General features: G+C 39.4%; 1 protein-coding gene across 2 annotated transcripts in view; it reads right to left on the bottom strand.

Moving 5' to 3' along the window:
* Window positions 1-5,008: 5,008 nt before the first annotated feature.
* Window positions 5,009-19,710, bottom strand: part of LOC135473741 (cholecystokinin receptor-like) — a 39,450-nt gene continuing 24,748 nt past the window's right edge. Inside the window, exons 2-5 of one of the 2 annotated variants that reach the window (XM_064753619.1) lie at window positions 15,242-15,607; window positions 13,246-13,731; window positions 9,708-9,779; window positions 5,009-6,727 (exon numbers count right to left, since the gene is read on the bottom strand). In XM_064753619.1, coding sequence (XP_064609689.1) covers window positions 9,733-9,779; window positions 13,246-13,731; window positions 15,242-15,607 — 899 coding nt within the window. In that variant the 3' untranslated portion in view covers window positions 5,009-6,727; window positions 9,708-9,732. Of the gene's footprint in view, window positions 9,780-13,234; window positions 13,732-15,241; window positions 15,608-19,710 lie in introns of both variants that reach the window. The other variant, XM_064753617.1, reaches the window with a different exon arrangement.

Raw genomic sequence — 19,710 nt, 5'->3', positions numbered from 1 at the left:
GAACCTTGCCTTCACCATAAGGATGTGTACATTTCCGTGTTAGTGTATTGGGAGTAGCTTTTCAGTGCCGATGCTAGCAGTAGCGACTGGAAATTTCCCTTTAACTCAGCTGGTAGAGCGGTGGACTTCCATGGGCACAAGCCTGGAGAAGAATGTTAAAATCTTTTAATAATGGCATTGTTATGCCAAATACAATAATTCATTTATTGATAAAAGGACGACTGCTTGTACAACGTTTGTTTATGTTGCTTTTTGTAATTCTCTCAAGGACATGTACTCCATACTTTTTTTAATTAATTTTTTAAATTTATTTTAAAAGAAAAATTTTAAATCGAAAACTGTATGATATTTTCAATTGTTCGCCCTTAACATCAGGTTGTTTAAGTGTATTCCGTATCACTATAATCACACCGACCAGAATCCTGTTAGGGCACTATATACCAGTTGTATTGGATATTTTTTGTTCATATGTTCATATGTAGGGCAAACCAAAAAAACCCATCAAGTGATTTCATGTCAAGTAGTTGTCACCTCAGATGAAAGTCTATCTGTTTTCTCAGTCCACGTTCATAGCCCTGTATTACCATATCCTGATGGAATATTGTCTGCCTATTTACTCGGCGTCTTTTATTATAATCCTGAGAGCTGTGCTGTATCACACCAACTTTAAACATACATCCATAGATGCACATTAGCATCAGACCCATCCTGATCTTTTTAATGAGTATAATGCGATCTTTATAATTTAACAGATACTACTATTTAATACGGTTGAAGGGTGGACGAAATCAACAAGTGGTTCGGAAGAAAGATCTTTGTAAATACAGGAAACAAGAGGCCAATCGCAAGACACAATCTCTCGAACATAAAGGCGAAATGTCGTTTAACATCGACTTTTTTTGTCTTTTTTTCAGGGAATTTATAGCAGCATGCTATTTCTATGAGGTTTATCATTTTTGTACGTAAAGTCTTACTGAAACCGTCAAGGAGCCAGATGTAATAAACAACAAGGAAAATAAAGATAATAAAAACGAAGGAAATAAAAAAAATAAACGCAGGACTTTCAGTTTATATTTATCTGTTGCCAAAAAACTAAAAAGCACTGTCCGCACTCAGGTTGATTAATAAAAGGTAAATGTCATCCTGTTAGAAACTGGTTCTGTCCTGGCTCGATGGCAGGCTACAAGCGGCAAAAATAGTCTAGTAACATCATTACTCGAATCGATTCACCGCCTAATCGAGTATCTGATGGTGGCATATGGCTGTAGTTGTTCTTTGGCCTAGTCTTATTACAGCAAGAGTATATCGATCAATGGATCAGCTACCCAGATGGCGAATCACTTGGTTGTAACCTGCTGTTGTCCCCCACAGTAATGCCGTGACATGCGCACCTACGTTGACACGCGATTATCATGTCTGTGAGGTTGGCCATTAGTTAACATTTAACCAATTCATGTCCTGTTTCTTTTTTCTGGTCTGTAGAAGTCTACTTAATGACGTGTCTGGTTGACGTATTGTACTGTCGAATGTTTCATTTATTTATTTGATTGGTGTTTTACGCCATACACAAGAATATTTCACTTCTACGACGACGGTCAGCATTATGGTGGGAGGAAACCCGGGTGAAACCCACGACGCAGGTTTCGAATGTTTAAAGTTCAAACGATCTCATGTAAGTGGTAGTTTAGATTGACTAAGGTTTAAAAAAAAACACAAACAGTAAGAGCCGATGGTACAGCTTAAAAGACCTCGTTCTTTGTCACCGGTATATCATATATGTATATGAATGTAATGTTCTATTTCCTTAGCAAATGAAGTATGATTTTTGCACATCTCAGTTGCTGATCTCCTTATGAGCTTTCTGTCACACTGAATGAATGAAATGCGCTTATGTTTATTTAGTGGACAAGTAATTTGAAAATATGTTTTATCTACAAATACAAAGGAACCAGCCATTTTTCGTCTGATCTCTGTTGCTATTCAAGTTCTGTAGGCCTGGATTCTCTGTACAACCGATACAATGCATATGAAAGACGCATCAGTGAATAACAACATACAGTAAGACGCTAATAACTTCAGAACATATAATGGCTTTTTAAGCCGATAATGTGTGTTTTTCCGATGCTTTGAGGAGGGAGATAGGAAAAAGAGTAGTCTGCTGAAAACGCCCTGTAATGACAGGCATCCGTGAAGAAAGCCACCTGAGAAAAGATCAATCAACAGAGACTAAATACGGGTCAGCTGATTTGATTGACCTGGCGTAAATCAAAGTTCCTGTTGGAAGAAACCATTGCATGGAAAGGTAAAGTGCGATGTACCACATAATTTCGATACTAGAGGGTGAAAAGATATTGTATTGAAGAATTACAGTGTGTGTTTCTTCATCCACTGAATCAGGATTAAATCACGACATACTAAAAGAGCCCGGGTACAGACTATTTACACCACTGAAGCTTATAGTGATCTAATGATGTACTCTGTACAAAGGCCACTGACACTTCTACTGTACAACAAACTGTATTTGCGTAGAGCATATAATTAAAGCCAACCATTACTCTTTTGGACATGCAAGAAGTTGATTCTCGACAGTCTAACTACAAAAAAAGAATTTCTTGTTTTATCAAGGTTTTGGCGGTTATTACGATTTTCTTTGTTTTGATGACCACTTCCAACATAACGTGCAATGCCAAGCGCCGCTTATCGGGGATGTCTGCACCAACTAATGTATTTTTGTCGCGTTTCCTGTTTGACTAGAGAAAATGGTATAAGTGGCATAACCGTGATTCAATGACTCGATTTATTTATTTATTTGATTGGTGTTTCACGACGTACTCAAGAATATTTCACTTATACGACGGCACCCAGCACTATGGTGGGAGGAAACCGGGCAGAGCCAAGGGGAAACACACGACCATCCGCAGGTTGCTGCAGACCTTCACACTTGCGGCCGGTGAGGAAGCCAGTTCCATGACTTGAGAGAGTTATGCACAACGGATATATCCTTCCAAACCATCAGTGTGCATGAATACAGCATGATCCTTTAAATGTGCCAAATATATAGGAAATATGCCGTTTAGCAATTTTGGAGGTTGTACAAGTCTTTAATTTATCAACATAACTCAAACGTTTTGGCATACAAATAGCGCATATACAGCTCACTAACCTACATGTGGCTATAGGTAGGCTATAACCACCTTCTATAGCTGCCCTTTGTTGTTGATGAAATGTATAAATGGATATAACAAGTTTTTACTGCATTGTACACCCCTTAACGACCTCTTGTAGCAAAGTGTTTAAAATGGACCAAACTGAAAAGCCGTAGTTTATCTGCCCGCCGACTAATTATCAGCTTGAAAGGGGCAATGATTTCCATTCAGTTAATATTCAAAAATAAACGATAAACCATTTTCATCGGAATTCGACGTCATTTGCAAATGTCTTAATGCTCCGAAACAGACCAAACTTGAGCACGATTTGTGCAGTGATTCTGGAAAAGAAGATTGTTAATTGGTTTCGTCACCAGACAATATGTACTAGAAAATGCTTCAAACTAGAATACCATTTGCTTGCTCTTATATATTACTTTTCTTTTTGGAGTACACACCGTCTTTCTAGACATCAATACAAAAATGATGCAGAGAACATTTTTTGTTAGAACAAGATGATATACGAGATTGTTTTGAATGGATGAGTGAATTACCGGTCACTATCACTTCTGCAATATTGTAAGAAGAGATTATTTCAGAGATGGAGTAAATGAACCTTGCCCATAAACATGTGGATATGTAAACTTCACGCATTACAACTTCATTAGGCCAAACAATATTAAAATTATGTTCCTGTCTCTACATGCCTATATTAAAATATTAAAATCTTTTGGATAATGACATCATTACGCTTAAATATAATAATTCCCTTCTTATTAATTGGACGACTACTTTCTTTAGCGTTTGACTACGATGTTTATGTAATCTCTCATGGTCATGCTATCCATATTTTGTGGCCTTCGCAAAAATCTGAAATTGAAAACTACATGATGCGTGTAACTACACGCCCTTAGCACCTGAGGTGTTTTAATGTATCTCGTATCGTTATCAATACACCGACAAAGTCTTGACAGGCCCGGCAGATACCAGTTGTATTTCAACAGTATAACAGTATAATGTGATCAGTACAACGTATTGAGGTTTTATTTTGTCTGACCGATACATTTGGTTTGACATATTAGTTGAAATATTTTTACACACATTACTATTTGATATAGTTGGACGTTGGAAAAACAACTTGTTTTTACGAAAAATCTTTGCAAATACAGGAAACAATCCTTTCACAAGACGCAATCTCTTGAACATGAAGGCAAAATGTCGTTTCCGATAATATCGACTTTTTCACCTGGCTTGTCAAAAAGTTTTTGGCTGGGTTTAAGAGCTAATCATAAAAGGATATTATTTCAGTGAGATTCATTATTTTGTGATAAATTCCTACAGAAAACCGCACATGAAGCAGAAGTAATTAATAATAAAAAAAGACAGATAATAAATCTAAGCAAAAAACACACAGGACGTTGAGTTTGTATCCATCTGTTTCCAAAAAACTAAAAAAACACTGTCAACACTCAGCTTGATTAATTAACGGTAAATATCATCGGTGCATAATCAAAGTATCCTTTTTTCACGTAGCACAAATACCGAAGTCACAGTAATTTGGACAAAAAAAACAAGACTGCAAACAAGTGTCCTGTTAGAAAAACGGATTCTGTCCGTGCTTGATAGCAGGCTACAAGCGGCAAAAATAGCCTAGTAACATCATTACTCGAATCGATTCACACGCCTAATCGAGTATCTGATGGCGGCATATGGCTGTAGTTGTTCTTTGGCCCAGTCTTATTACAGCAAGAGTATATCGATCATTGGACCAGCTACCAGATGGCGGATCCATTGGTTGTAACCTGGTGTGCACACTGCCCGACACACGTACCCGTCCACAGACGGGGACCACGCGATTATGTGGGATTTGCCAGCAGTTAACATGTAAACGGCTGTCCACAAAGCATACATTGATTCTGTTTAAGTATAGTAAGTAAGGAGTAATAAGTATATTTAAGTAAGTACTATATCTTAGAAATTATATATACTATACTATACTCTCTGGTAAGGCTAATTGAAAGACGTCTTTAGTTTCCCGATCCGACACCAGGGGGCGAATTGTTCGTTAGCTTATGGCCAACTACTTCATTTTACTGCGTGCACAAGTAGTGTCATCCTCTAAATTACTTTAATATAGGAATAACATTTGTTGCAGTATCCACTACTGTCACGTGGCTCCACCTGGTGTGCTGACCTTTCCTGGCATATTTCAATCGTTCATTGATATTTGGTAATGTTCCAAACACATTCATATCCACCGCTGCTGTAGCAGAGGCATTGTTTTATCCGCACACCTCGGGTGTATACCACCCTCTGGATATTTTCGTGGGTGGAATTTTTGGTAGGGTCAGAGCATTACATTATAAGTGCGGTATGAACCTCTATATAGGCATATCTTAAACACACTTCGTTTGGGAACTTGCAGGTCAAATGTGGGTTATATAGGTGCAGGCTAAAGGAGTTCTTAGCAAATAGCAACTGGTCGAGAGTCACCTTTAGGTACATGAAAACATTCATATTATAGAAATTTCATTGAAAAATGATAACCCACCCATGAAAGACGCATTTGAGTGTTTGGGCCTTTGTATAACCCTTGAAACTTTTGCAAGTGTTTATACTAGTATTGTGCCAGTTTATATTGCTTAGCCTCTGTGTGGGCTTCATAGCCAGCTGAAGGCTAAATGACACACCCTAGAAACCCTAGTCAACATTTAGCCGAGACTGACTCTCTTATTAGGTAGGAATACGGCTAACCACAGTTAACCTACGTAACACGTCATTTCATCAATTCATCAGCCCGACATCCACTATCATATCCGTGCCATTTTTTCACCTTCTTTCCTCTCATCCCATGTTCGTCTGTGTTACGTGGACCACATACCTTTCATCCATTAACTCATTATTTCAAACGTCAGCGCGTAACGTCAGGAATGCTGGGTACACATGTACATTCCTGATAGGGCAGTTCCGTGCCTCGGGAATATACGCACTTTGTCTTGTCTATAAATACGAGCGCTCCACTTAGCTCTGTCAGTGACATGCACGCCTGGTTGTTTACAGTTGTACACCCCTTGGATAGATTCTCGCCACGAGGGCTAACCGTTAGCGAAGGACGCGTGTAATGTGCTTCCCCGGAACGAAGAAAGAGAGAACGAGCAACATCTTGCGAACAGCTGCGTCTGCCATCACTGTCTCTCAACGCTTTAGTCTATAAGCAGTTTCTTGTCTATCTGCAGCTTGTCTTCAATCTACAAACCGTACTAACCTCTTCAAACATAACCCGATCTTGAGGGAGAAATCTGATTATAGGTGTAAAACAGCAGCTTTATTGTTCCAACACAAAGCTCTCAAGGTATAATCAAGAGTCACTTTGGCCCGGCGATGACAAAGCAGCTATAGGCGGTGTCATGATCTTCTATCTCTACCATCACCAAGTGCAAGGACTCCATCGTCCCTGCTTTCCATGTATCCTTGCCTGACAAAACCATTCATCTATCTACCGACACACAGTGGTCGTCCCCGTGTGATAAAAGTCAGATTGGATCGCTCTTGAATGTCCTTGCTGTTGATTAGGTCACGTTCTACACGATAAAAAGACACTCTTTGATTGAGGAAACGCTGTCCTAATCTGTTTTTGGCTCTGTCCAAAGACAGATGACTAAGGGATAACAAACCTGTTTGAGATTGAATAGCTCCCCTGGTGAACACAACACGGCAATGTATCCGATGAGAATGTCTGCATTGTCATGGAAAACAGAACCTGGTCCAGTGCCGCAATATAACTGTTCTGGGTATACACAAAAAGAATGGATGATTGGATTGTATATCAGCGTGCTCCCAGAATTTAACTCAGTTGTTCTAGCAATCAAAAGTCATATCCTAATTGAAATATCAGCTGTAATTTTGTCATTTACACTGTATTTATACACCAAGAAGTAGTCAAATAATCGAATTACGTCATCACCCTTCTTAAATTCAACATTTATGTCGTAACACGGTGGAAAACCCGTCTTTTGATTGACATTCACGGTATTCAAGCCTACGTCTAGGTTAGACATGCAGCACTACAGTATTATAGTTGGCAAATGGACACCAGTAGCCAGAAATAAGTAAACCTAATCATTTTACCTTAGTTAAGTTTGTATTCAGAATAGTCATGCGAATGCTTTAAAAGGAGCAACTCAGACCACCCCAACTCGCAGTCCTCAGGAACCCTGACACATGGCTAAAGTAGAATTAGTAAGATAAATAAAAGATGTTAGTTGTTTATGAAGTAGACGTCATTGGTCCACTATTACTCAAATGCTGAGTTGTCATCACATTTAATAAAGAAGATAACAATACAACGGGACCAAGCCTATGGGACTCATTTAGCTACATTTTATCTGTTTCGTGTCAGATTTGAATCCGGGATGCTTCCTGAGGGAAATTTGCGTGGGAGGCTACAAAAGTCTATGATTTGTTTCCTAGAGCCGACTGGCGACCTCATAAGGTGCCGAGCTGTCATTTGTCTCGATATGATTACAAAACTGCACATATGTTGCAGAAGTAATAGATAAACAGATCGTGGAACTGTACGTCGTTTGCGAATATGGTTTGAAACAATCAAAGATCTGTCAACCTAACCGTATGACGACATAGTGAGAGTAAGAGCTGCAGGAAAAAAAATTTGTGACAAAGGCATTCGCTTTGATTTTACGGCACACTAGTTCTTCCTAAAGGCAGTGCCAATTAAATATCTCATTAATTTATTAACTTACTTTTTAAATATCGAGCAGTGTAGCAACCGATGACATTTTGCTCAATGTCATGTCAATGCTATATTTATGTGTGAGGTAGTGGATTGTTCTCAACTGTGAAAAACAGCTTATGTTTTTAAGTATTTGTTAAAATCTTTGAGTGATGGACTGAAACGTACAGCTATTAGTTTGGGCTACATTCTCAAGGCCCATTACCGTTCATGTCACTGGTTATAATAGCGTTGGAATGCGTTAAAAGATTATAACCATTTTTTCAGCTGAATGATGTCAAGGTCCAAAAGTTTCCTGTGCGTGTCAAGAGTCATATGTGGAAAAGCAGCGGGTTTAGTTTTTCAGACAGTATTTTGCATTCTGTGTATTTCCTTGTCATTAATCGCATGTTTTTCTTCTGACAAGTTTCCCCGAGACCTTAAGACAGAACTATTACTTGTCAAAGCTTAGCCTGTACAGCTTTTAACACCAATCAAGCAAGTATTTCAGCAAATGAAAGGGTGCACACATGGTGCTCAAACTTCACATCGAATTTCACCTTGCAGTATTAAATTCGTGGCTTTCAGTAAACTGGGATTTCGCAAACGCATGAAAAACCGTATACCCTTCGATCACAAAAATGTCCAAACTGTCCGCTACATGTGAATAAGACAACCTACCTGTATTAACTAAACTTGTTTAGAATATTATCTGACGAGTCTATCGACGTTTTTACGATTCTGTCGCTGAAGTTTATATTGCGTTGACACAAACTCGCCAACAACTAACTCAAGGTGGTCTCACTTTTCGGTAGACTCGCGCATAGGATTGAGTAGGAATATTTCGGATTGGGCAATAAATTTAATATGGACTTTACAGCTTTGAAATTCGCTTTATGTACCTATATCCACTATCGCATTTGGGCAAAATTTGAAAAATTCTAACGTAAAATAATGTTTATAGTGTATTCAAGAATTCCGAACTATGCAGATTGCAGTTAGTATATGGTTATATTCTCTCATATCATAGTGTAATGTTTACAGAGAGGCAAGGTGCGAATGTACACATGACTATTGTATCCAGAGCGTGCGTCGTCGTGTGTTACTGTTGAATACTGGGATAATATCATGGCAAAGTAAAATGTGATTCACCATCAACACACATGTCATGAAAACAGACGGGCACACTTTTTTTTTTACAATTTTGTCAGATCACATGTCCTACATAATGACTTCGTGTCCAAAATACCGTGTAGTTACCATACTTCAGAAGTCTAGGTCTTGAAGTTCTGACGTCAGTATTATGATTCAAAAGAACACATTTGTTTAAAAAAAACATTCAATTGCATCCGCTTCATGAACACGTGGCAATAGTATTGTAACTCACTGAAATATTATGTTGACACAGTAATTCGTCAGTCTCCAGTCAGGTGTTTTATGTTATATGATGTTCACAAGAGAGGAACATAAAACATCCTCATTTACGTGCTGTGGAAAATCAAACTATTCAAACTTTATTTAGAACGTTTTTATTCGACATAACGTATCGATTTCAAACACACACATGCAAATGCGTCCAACAGAACTGGTCGGTTAATTTAAAAGCAAACAACAGTTGTTATATTTAAAATGTTAGAATAATCTGATAACATCTTTTTATAAACACAAACAATTCAAATGAACGCCTCAGTTGTTTCTGCATACCGTGGATATAAGCGTCATAACAAACATTCGTATATCAGCCATCAGCCATACTGGATATAAACACTTTTTCGTTAATAGAAGAGAGTTCAAACAGAAAATGCACTTGCAACAAATAAAACTTGTCTCACTCAATCATATCACGTGGCTGGTGATTCATTGATTGTCATGTGACACATCCAGGCTTCCTGTCTCCGTGGCCACTGTAAGTAAAGACCGATAGAGAATCTGCATGTTCAGGTTGATATTTTGTGTGTGTGGTCTGAGGTTTAGACGGTACACGTAGAGGAAGATGTGGTATGTGTTAGCACGTGTAAACACTGCCCGTTCAAGAGGATGTTCTATAAGTAGAGACAGATATAATCGCATACATGAGGATATTCTATCTGTGATGGCAGGTGTAAACAGCAGACGTAGAGGAAGATGTGCTATGTGGCAGCACGTAAAAAAACTGCAAGTAAAGGAGGGTGTTCTATACGTGATGACAGGTGTAAACGCTACGCGTAGAGGAGGATGTTCTGTATTTGATGGCAAGCGTAAATACTACATGTAGACGAGTATGCTCTAAACACAGGTGTAAATACTACACGTGACAACAGGTGTAAAGACTACATGGAGAGGAGGATGTTTGTGAGGCCAGGTGTAAACACTAAACGTAGTGGAGGATGTTGAACTATGCCTCGTGAGAAGTATATCAATACACGTAGATGAGGATTTCCTGCATGCATTTGCAAGTTTAGGACACTACACATGGGACAGCAGACATGCACACTGCACGTGTATGCATGTTTCATAGATGTTGACAGATATGAGAATGTTCTAATATGTAGTGGCAAGAAGTAAAACTGCACATAGAGAAGGATGTTAAATGCAGCGGCGGGCATAAACGCTACATGTAGTTTTACATGTGTTGAGAAGGATGTTGTATACGCTGTTGTTGGCAGTGTATAGGCACTACAAGTTAAGGAGAGTACCGGAACAAATACTGCACATAGAGGAGGAGAATCTATACGTGGTGCCAGATATGAACACTACACCTAGATGTCCAAAATAGGAACTACACGTATAGCACAGCACGTAAATGGAGATGTTCCATACGTTGCATACGCCATGTCAAGTATGAGGAATGCGCGCAGTGGAGGTTTTCTATATGTGGTGCCAGGTACAAGCACTACGCGTATATAGTGATGGGTGTAAACACTACATATTGGTGAGAATGTCCCATATGAAGTTGCAGTGAGAAGCACTACATGTGTGTGTGGGTGGGGGGGGGGGGAGAGATTTTTTGGATGTGATGCCAAGTATAAGTACTAAACATAGAGAAGGAGTATAGAGTTTTATATATGTTTTCGGGTATTCCCAATGCACATAAATGAGGATGTTTTATAGTTGAGGAAAGGTATAAACACTACACGTGCAGGAGGGATGTTCTACACATGTATGTGGTGTCAAGTATAGGAACTACAGTATAGGAGGATGTTCTATATATGATGCCAAGCATAACCGCTGCACGTAATTGAAGATGTTCTATCTGCTGCATATGTGATGTCCAGTATGAAAAATGCGCGTAGAGGAGGATTTTCTATACGTTGTGCCAAGTACGAACATTGCACGTATAAGAGGATGTTCTATATGTGATGCAGTTGTAAACACTACAAGAATATAACACACTAGGTATAAATACTATACGTAGAGGAGAATATCCTATACTAGTATGTAGTGACGGGTATAAACTTTACACGTAGGGGAGAATTTTGTGACAGGTACAGATGTATTTTCTGGATGACATGCCAAGTATAAACACTGAACATAGAGAAGGATGTTCTATATCTTTGTGGTAGAGCGTCCGCTTCGGGACCGGTAGATCCAGGATCAATCCTTGGTCGAGTCACACCTAAGACTTTAAAAGAGGAAGTTGTAACTTCCTCGCTTGGCGTTCAGCATGAAGGGGATAGTGCAACGACTGGTTGACCCGTATCAGTATAATGGCTCGGGCGGGGCGACTTACTTGCCTTCGGTAAGTCGTCTCAGTGATGCAGCACTAAAATAAAAGAGCGGTGGAAATCCGTCCTGCAACAAGGAGGCACATTACACGTGCATGCACCCTAATGATTCCTTCGTCGTCATATGACTGAAAAATTGTTGAGTACGACGTTAAACCCCAAGCACTCACTCACTCACTCTATATCTTTGCGGGTATTACCACTACACGTGATGAGGATGTTCTGTTTTTGGTGGAAGGTAGTTACTCTACACCTGCAGGAGAATACTCTGGTAACTGGTGGCAGCTGTTAACATGGTACGTACGTGAGGATGTTCTTTATGTGGTGGCAGGTTTGAACACTGCACGTGGAGGATGATGTTCTGTATGTGAAGGAAGATGTAAACACTATAAGTAGGAGATGATGTTCCACTTTTTGTGGCAGATAGAGACTCTACACGTAGGGGAAGATGTTCTTTATGTGGTGAAAGGCATAAAGGCTACAGGTAGAGGAGAATGTTATATGTGGTGGAAGGTATAAACGCTGCGAGTACTGGAGGATGGGATGGGAGGTTTATTGTGTGTGAACATAACGCGTAGAAAAGGATGTTGCCTGTGTGGTGGGAGGAATAATGACTTCACTAATGGAAGACGTTCTAAACGGGGTGGCAAGCATAGACACTACAAGTATGCGTAGTTATTGCATGACAGGTACGAACATAACCTGGTGGAGGATATATACATGAATGAAATGATTGCACAAATAATTAATTGACTGATTGATTGATTGATAAAACGAATGGATGACACACTGATTACAATACCACAGTAATGATACAGCCATATATAGAGGAGGATTGTATGAATTCATTTCATTATTGTCTGAGTTCATATAGAGGAGGTAATTCTAAAGAGACCGGTACAAATCTGAACATTGATCGAGATGTAAGCACTCCAAATAAAGGACTATGATCTGCACGGCGAAGTGTAAACAATGCTAATGAAGGGGTATGGGGTATACACGCAGGTATAACAGCTACAGGTGAAGGAAGATGTTTTACAAAGGCAGGCAGGTATAAATGATTTTCTAAAAATAACATGGAGAGGGTTGTTTCAATTGGATAAACAGGGCGCTGTTTTAGAGGCAGGTAAAATGGTACAATTTGTAGAGGACGATGTACAGTCAAATAAGTAGATAGTTCAATGAGCGTTTGCTCACCATCTTTGATTGAAAAAGTACCGTTGTGAATCTGATTAAACTTATTTTAAAACTTAAACTGAGAGTCTTTCATTTGTATCAGATTCGTCAATACACGGAAATCTAAATTTTAAAACCCAAAAAGACGCATTTCCACTGGGCCGTGATCTAATACTGTTAACATTGTCTACAGCCAGGAAACCAAGCTTTGCATTTCTGACATACAAAACACCTTGTGTCCATGCTGACGCATCGATAAGATCCGTGATTACACACGGATAAAGAAGGAAATGATAATATCACCAGTCACACAGGTTTTGCACAACAAGAATTTTGAAGAAACGTCAATTTTTATCATTGGGTGTGTGGGTACATGAGGCGTTTAATCCCGCCTTAGCCTACGTAAAAGCAAACATTGCAGGCTAAAGGTTCGTTTCTGAAGCATCGTCGGAATCTTGAATTTTATCATATATACTCACTCGGACCGTACCTGTTCTGATTGATGACTGGCCAGATATGGAAAACTGGTTTCGCCGTTTTAAGCTCTTTCTCACACAAAATTTCCCACATTTACACGTGGTTATAAAGCTCTGTCGGAACTTCTTATGCATAAAGCAATAGGTAATGGGGTTACAACAGGACGACACGTAAGCCAGCAAGTAGATAAAAGAGTCTCCGAACGAAGAGATATGTTGGTGAGCACTCCGGTAATCAAACACCTTCCATGTAATGACCACATACAACGGCGTCCAGCAAATAAAGAACTCCAACACAATCACGAACAGCATTCGGATCACTCTCTTTTTGGAGGCTCGGGTTTTCTCTGCGTTACTCTGGCGAACTCCTCGTCCGTAATCAAATTTCCGTCTGTTTTTACTTTGTTGTAAATCGCCGTTATTTTTCATATCTTGCATGATGTACGTTTCCTGATCTTCTTCAGATGGGCCTCCATTCGCGGCTGAAAAACAACACAGACCTACGGCTTACTGATTGGACAAGCTGATTGTGGGATTGGCTAGTTGCTTGATTTCTTATTAGTTTATCGGGTTTTCTCTTTACTTTGCATTGCTTTTTCTCCATCGCAAAATGAACCGTTTTTCCTCAACAAATACTTTATGTTGTCTCGCAAAAACTAAGATGAGAAAGTTTGAAATAGCACATGACATGAAAACCAAATGGTTAGAGTTATCTATCGTGGGATACAGGTACAATCGGAAAATCAGGAATAAAAAACATCTGCACACATTCCCAATAAGCCACTTTCGCAAATTTTAAGCCTTTAGTGTAGAGATTAGTTTGTATACTCTTGAACTCAAAACGCATAATTACAGCTAATTATACCAAATGAATAACGTACCTCTCCGGCCATACGTGGAAAGGTCTGTGAGTAACCTACGGATGATCGTGGGTTTCCTCCGGGCTCTGCCCCGTTTCCACCCACCATAATGCTGGCCACCCACCATAATGCTGGATAATATCGTATAAGTGAAATATTTTTGAATACGGCGTAAAACACCAATCAAATAAATAAATAAATCAATGGCGAAAGTGTTATTATCGTCTTCAGGCGAAGGTTAGTGTAGTAAATTCCAAAATGAGGCTGTTTTTCTCAGGTTTAAATCGAGATCAAACATGATCCTTTACTTCTATTACGGTATCATCTAACTCGGCATTCATTGCTCTTATTTCATACTTATTTCATGTTTACGAGGTCTGTGAGGTTTCTTACTTTTATAATACTACATACTATTATAGCTTTCCTTCCCTATTTTAATTTATAATGAGAAAAATTTATTTGTGGTGATTGGTGTTGGTGCTCAAGAGTTTTTCACCTGTGTGGCTGCGATCTGCTTTATGGGCGGAATAGACGGGAGTACCCGGAGGTAAACTGCCGCCCATCAACAGATACTTGCCAAACCTACTCATTCATTTATCTGATTCGTGTTTTACGCCGTACTCAACAATACTGCACTTATACGACGGCGGCTCACATTATGATGAGAGGCAACCCCGTCGAAACCTGCGACCATCCGCATGTTGCTAGCACACTTTAACACGTACGGCCGGAGAGGCAGGCAGCATGAGCTAGGCTTGAACTCACAGCACAAAGCACTTAAGGCCCTGGTTGAGGAAGAGAAAGCTAGATACAAAGAAAAATTGCTCACGGGCTTGACAGTTGGAGGAAGACAGCATTTAGCTATGTGAACCAAGCAGTTTCGTAAGTTTAAACTGTTTGAAAAGAGAGAGAAAAAAATAAATAAAAACTGTTTGTGACTAAATATAATTATGGCAGAAAAAAGATGAATCTTCAAGGTTGTATGTGCCTGTAATGCATTTAGAAGGTACCAGCTTGTTTTATGAGAACAGTACAGTTTAACATTAACTGACTGTGAATTTTGATGAAACGTAGAAACGGCTGGATCAAAACAAACACTGAACACGTGGAGGTCGCGGTTGTTTGAAATAACACGGGTCCCCACGGTTACCTTTCTCGCTCTTCTTGTCCAATTGTATCCCCATCCAAAGAGTCCGGGCGATCATCCCGTACGCCAGGGACATAATCAGTAAAGGGAACAGCAGAAGGACTAAGTCAATGAGGACTGTGTAGGCGAGTTTGTAGTCTTTGTTAGGCCAGATCTCTCGACAGGCGTAACCAATCCTGATGGGGCCGTATCTGGTGTGGACAGCGATAGGTATCATGATGGCACCGGCCACGATCCAGCACACACCGATAGCTCTATAAGCGTGAGATAAAGTCTGCCAGCTTCGGGAACTTAGCGGCCTGCAAATTGCAAAGTACCTCTCCATTGAAATGGTGACCAACGTGAAACAGCTGACACCGACAGATACCCCTGTAATAGAAGTAAAACAAAACATTGGTATATGCAAACATTTAATTCATCAGACGACGTATTGTGTGTCTTCAGTCACTGGACCAGAAATACTATAGCATGGACTGTAAAACCTTAGAGTGCATGTAATGTGCATCCTTGTTGCAGGACGGAATTCCACCCCTCTTTTATCTAGTGCTGCTTCACTAGATAGTGCTGCGGTTTACTGAAGGCAAGTAAGGCGCCCCACCCGTGCCATTATACTGATACGGGTCAACCGGACGTTGCACTATCCCCTTAATGCTGAACGCCAAGTCAGGAAGCTACAACTTCCTTTTTTAAGGTTTCGGGTGTGCCCCGACTCAGGATTGACCCTGGCTCTACCATCCCCGAAGCAGATGTTCTGCCAGCTGCTATGGCAGTGTGATAGATGGTAAACTGTTACACATAACCTGTGAAATCAGGCCTTTTTATTAGCTGACACCATTTAATGTTTTATTCTGTGTTCCTGTAAAAGCTGGAAATGGCAGCGAAATAGACACCCCATGGCACCTTGGGTTATGCAGAATTAGGAATTAGGCAACACAAATGCTGTGTAAATAATTCATTTCTAGATATAGCTTGCTTTGGCTGAGATTAATTAGGCCCTTACAGGTTTTAATTTCTTTTTTTGCTATCATTGTATTAAAAACAATCGGTGAAGTAACACTGACAACATTCAGTCATCATTGTTTAAACGTTTACGTTTTTTGATCGATCTTTTAATAATGGAGTTGACTGACGATGAAACCAACACAAAAGAGAAATGTCACACAGCTATGGTGCATAGCGGCAGGTGGTTTGAATGGAAGCCAAAACGCACGTTTCAGAAGGGCAAACGGGACCAGCCTACGCCATAGACTACCCACGCTATCGTGGAGAGAATTTTCCAGCTCGAGACAAAGGTTGAATGGTTTATAGTTGCGATGTGATCAGCTAATCGTGATGTATAGTAAACATCTGATGCCGTCCACCCCATACTTTTCAGGTCATGCTTCGTATCCACGTTGTTTTCATCGCTATAACCATAGTGTACAACGTGACAATACATGGAAATGATACGCCCAAGGTTATTTATCATACAATACATATGTACATAGAGGGCACAGCTGTATGATACATGATTTATCCTATAAATCAAGAGGTACCCTGTCAATTTTAATGGTCACTAAACCCTGACTAAAACCTTTCATAAAAAAGGCACAAAGTACCTTCCTAACACTAACGTTATCCTATTTTCCACCCACCAACAAGCGAATTATTTTCATTTTGTGCATAATGAAAATAATTAAGATAATGAAGAGCAACTAATACGCCAAAATTACTTCGTTTTGATTGTTTTATAAAGCTCCACAATTTATATTTATATATTGTATACATATTGTAATGTTTTTGAGTTGTATCTGTTTCTTCATTGTGTGGACAGAGCCATATGTTGTGAGCAGAGTAACTCATCGTAACATTTTTGTGTTGTATCTGTTTCTTTATTGTGTGGACACAGCTATATGTTGTGAGCGGAGTTACATACAGTAACGTTTTTGTGTCCTGCTTGTTTCCTCATGTTGTAAACATGGCTGTATGTTGGAAGCGGGGCTACATATTCTAACGTTTTTATGTTGCGTCTGTTTCCTTGTGTTGTGCACGTGGTTAAATTTTCTGAATGTTTCTTCATGGTAGGAATGTGGCTGTATACGTTATGAACGCTGCTACATTTTCTTACGCTTGTCTGTTGAGTCTGTTTCTTTTGTTGTGGCGTTACTGCATGTTGTAAACGCGGTTGAATGTTCAGTTTCTTCATGTTGTGAACGTGTGCGATCACTCGGTCAGTCACGTGGCGATTGATTTTTCCCTTTCCTCACCGTAAACAATGTATATACACATTAGGGCTTTTAGAACAGACACGGTTGAAAGTGGAGGACATTGATGCTATAGCTCGATATTCCATCTGGGAGATAAGTAGTTGACAATATAAATAAATCTAAGTGCTGGATGCGACGATGGCTTAGCACCTGTCATCCTTAGCAGGACGACTGGAGCTGCTAATCACCTAGGCCACCGTTAATGCTAATTGCTATGGGGAGAAACATAACGTAAAGTAAGACATTATCTGCAGTTTACAGTCTGGTCAGTTGTAAAAGTCCAGGCCAAATCTAAAACGTTCAAGAGTCCAACATTAATACTAACATCCCACGACACGAGATAAGTGTGCATCTTTAAAGCAGTATGGGCAGTGCAAGACGCTTAAAGTTACATGGCAGTATTCATTCATTTTATTTATTTATTGGATTGATGTTTTACGCCGTACTCAAGAATATTTCACGTATACGATGGCGGCCAGCATTATGGTGGGAGGAAACCGGGCACAGCTCGGGGGAAGTCCAGGGCCTTACGTAGTTTGCTGGCAGACCTTCCCACTTACGGACACGGCAGTGAAATTTAATTAAAATTATGATCCTTCATAGGTTACTGTTTAAACTAGACTTATTGTTTTGTAACTTATGGTCAAAGGTTCGATCTGCCAATTAAGGGAAGGAAATAGTGCCAATTAGTTTCCTAAATAATGTGTACAATGCGCACCAATGCGGTCTTTGAATATGATGATCATAAACATAGACTATCAGTAACCAGAATACATCATTCTCTCTGCTTTTGAGGAGGTGTTTGCATGTAGTAAATGATCTTGGCCTATGTATTGCTGACACCAGGTGCCAAATCCGACATTGTTATATCACTCCTCGACATAACAAGGACGTTGTGCATCGATAATAGAATTTCCGTGGCATCCGTCTGCTCAGGAATACATAATAAATACTTATGTAATAAAATTCATTAGATGGATTGAGGAAGGCAGTTTTCAGCGCTCTTGGGAAGAACTCTGGGGAAGTTTTATGTACGATATTATCAAATCGATATCACAGAACTCCATACCTGCGCCAAATGTGAACTATTTATGTCTTATTAAATCTATAATTGTAACTAGTTTTATGTGAGCATCATATAGTGTGAATGTAGTATGTTTACAGCATTCCTATCCTCCGCTCACACAGAGATATTAACACTAATAACCCATGGATTTCACGACTTTCAATCCTTTCAGCAAAAACCTTGGATATCCTAGGAATGAAATTATAAAATCGAAATCATAGAACGCTATACGTACAGGTAGGCTTAATTGAACGCAAAACATCTATGTCTTATGCCATCTTTAATTCTAACTTGTCTTATGTGAGCATCTTCACGCATACTGTTACACACCGCTAGCCCTGTACCCTGCAGATATGCTCAGAAAAAACAGTATCACAGAGATGCTAACCTTGGAAGCTTCAAAATTTTACCGGAACTCAGTAAAAACTAATTAAAATTTATGTGCAGGTGTTATAGTGTTAGACTGAAGCTGGTCGTTCTTATTTGCTAGACTATGTTTTCGTCGAAATCATTGCGCAGTAAGCTGCATTAAAACACATAAATAAATTAGCGATATGAATAAATTTTTGCCATGTTATTTACAGATATGGATAAACAAACTGGCGATATGGATAAATCTTTCATCGACATTAGTAAATCTTTATCGATAAATGTTTATCGATTATATTTTATTTATTTATTGATATCTGTAGTCCATATATTGATATCGATATTCTCCATTAAATTAACGGTAACATGTTTTAACTGAATTGCAAACCTCCCACACGCGCGTTTAAACAATTTGCGAGCATCATGACAAATACATAAATTAATGATTTTCTTTCTTTTTCTGTGACATAAACCTGACAAAATTTGCCTCCGTACGAAACTGCCTTCAAACATCAGGTACATTTCCTTCGCAACGCGATAATCTCCTTAAACAGATGATTACATAAAGTAGGCTTTGTTTCCTCAACATAAAACATCCTGGCATTATTCTAATTCGGTCCACTAATATGGTGTAAGGCACAGGTGTCGGATACTGAAAAGGGTTGATAAATCAAATGGCATAGTACCCAACCTGCAGTGTCGTGTCACTCTGTCTGATGGCAAAGCCCTGAGCAAATTTCCGCGAAGCTGTTTCCTGGGGAACACCAGTTTTGTGTGCAACAACTAATCCG

This window comes from Liolophura sinensis, chromosome 8 (genome assembly GCF_032854445.1).
Source record: "Liolophura sinensis isolate JHLJ2023 chromosome 8, CUHK_Ljap_v2, whole genome shotgun sequence".
NCBI lineage: Eukaryota > Metazoa > Mollusca > Polyplacophora > Chitonida > Chitonidae > Liolophura > Liolophura sinensis.
This window is presented reverse-complemented; position numbering and strand designations above follow the sequence as displayed.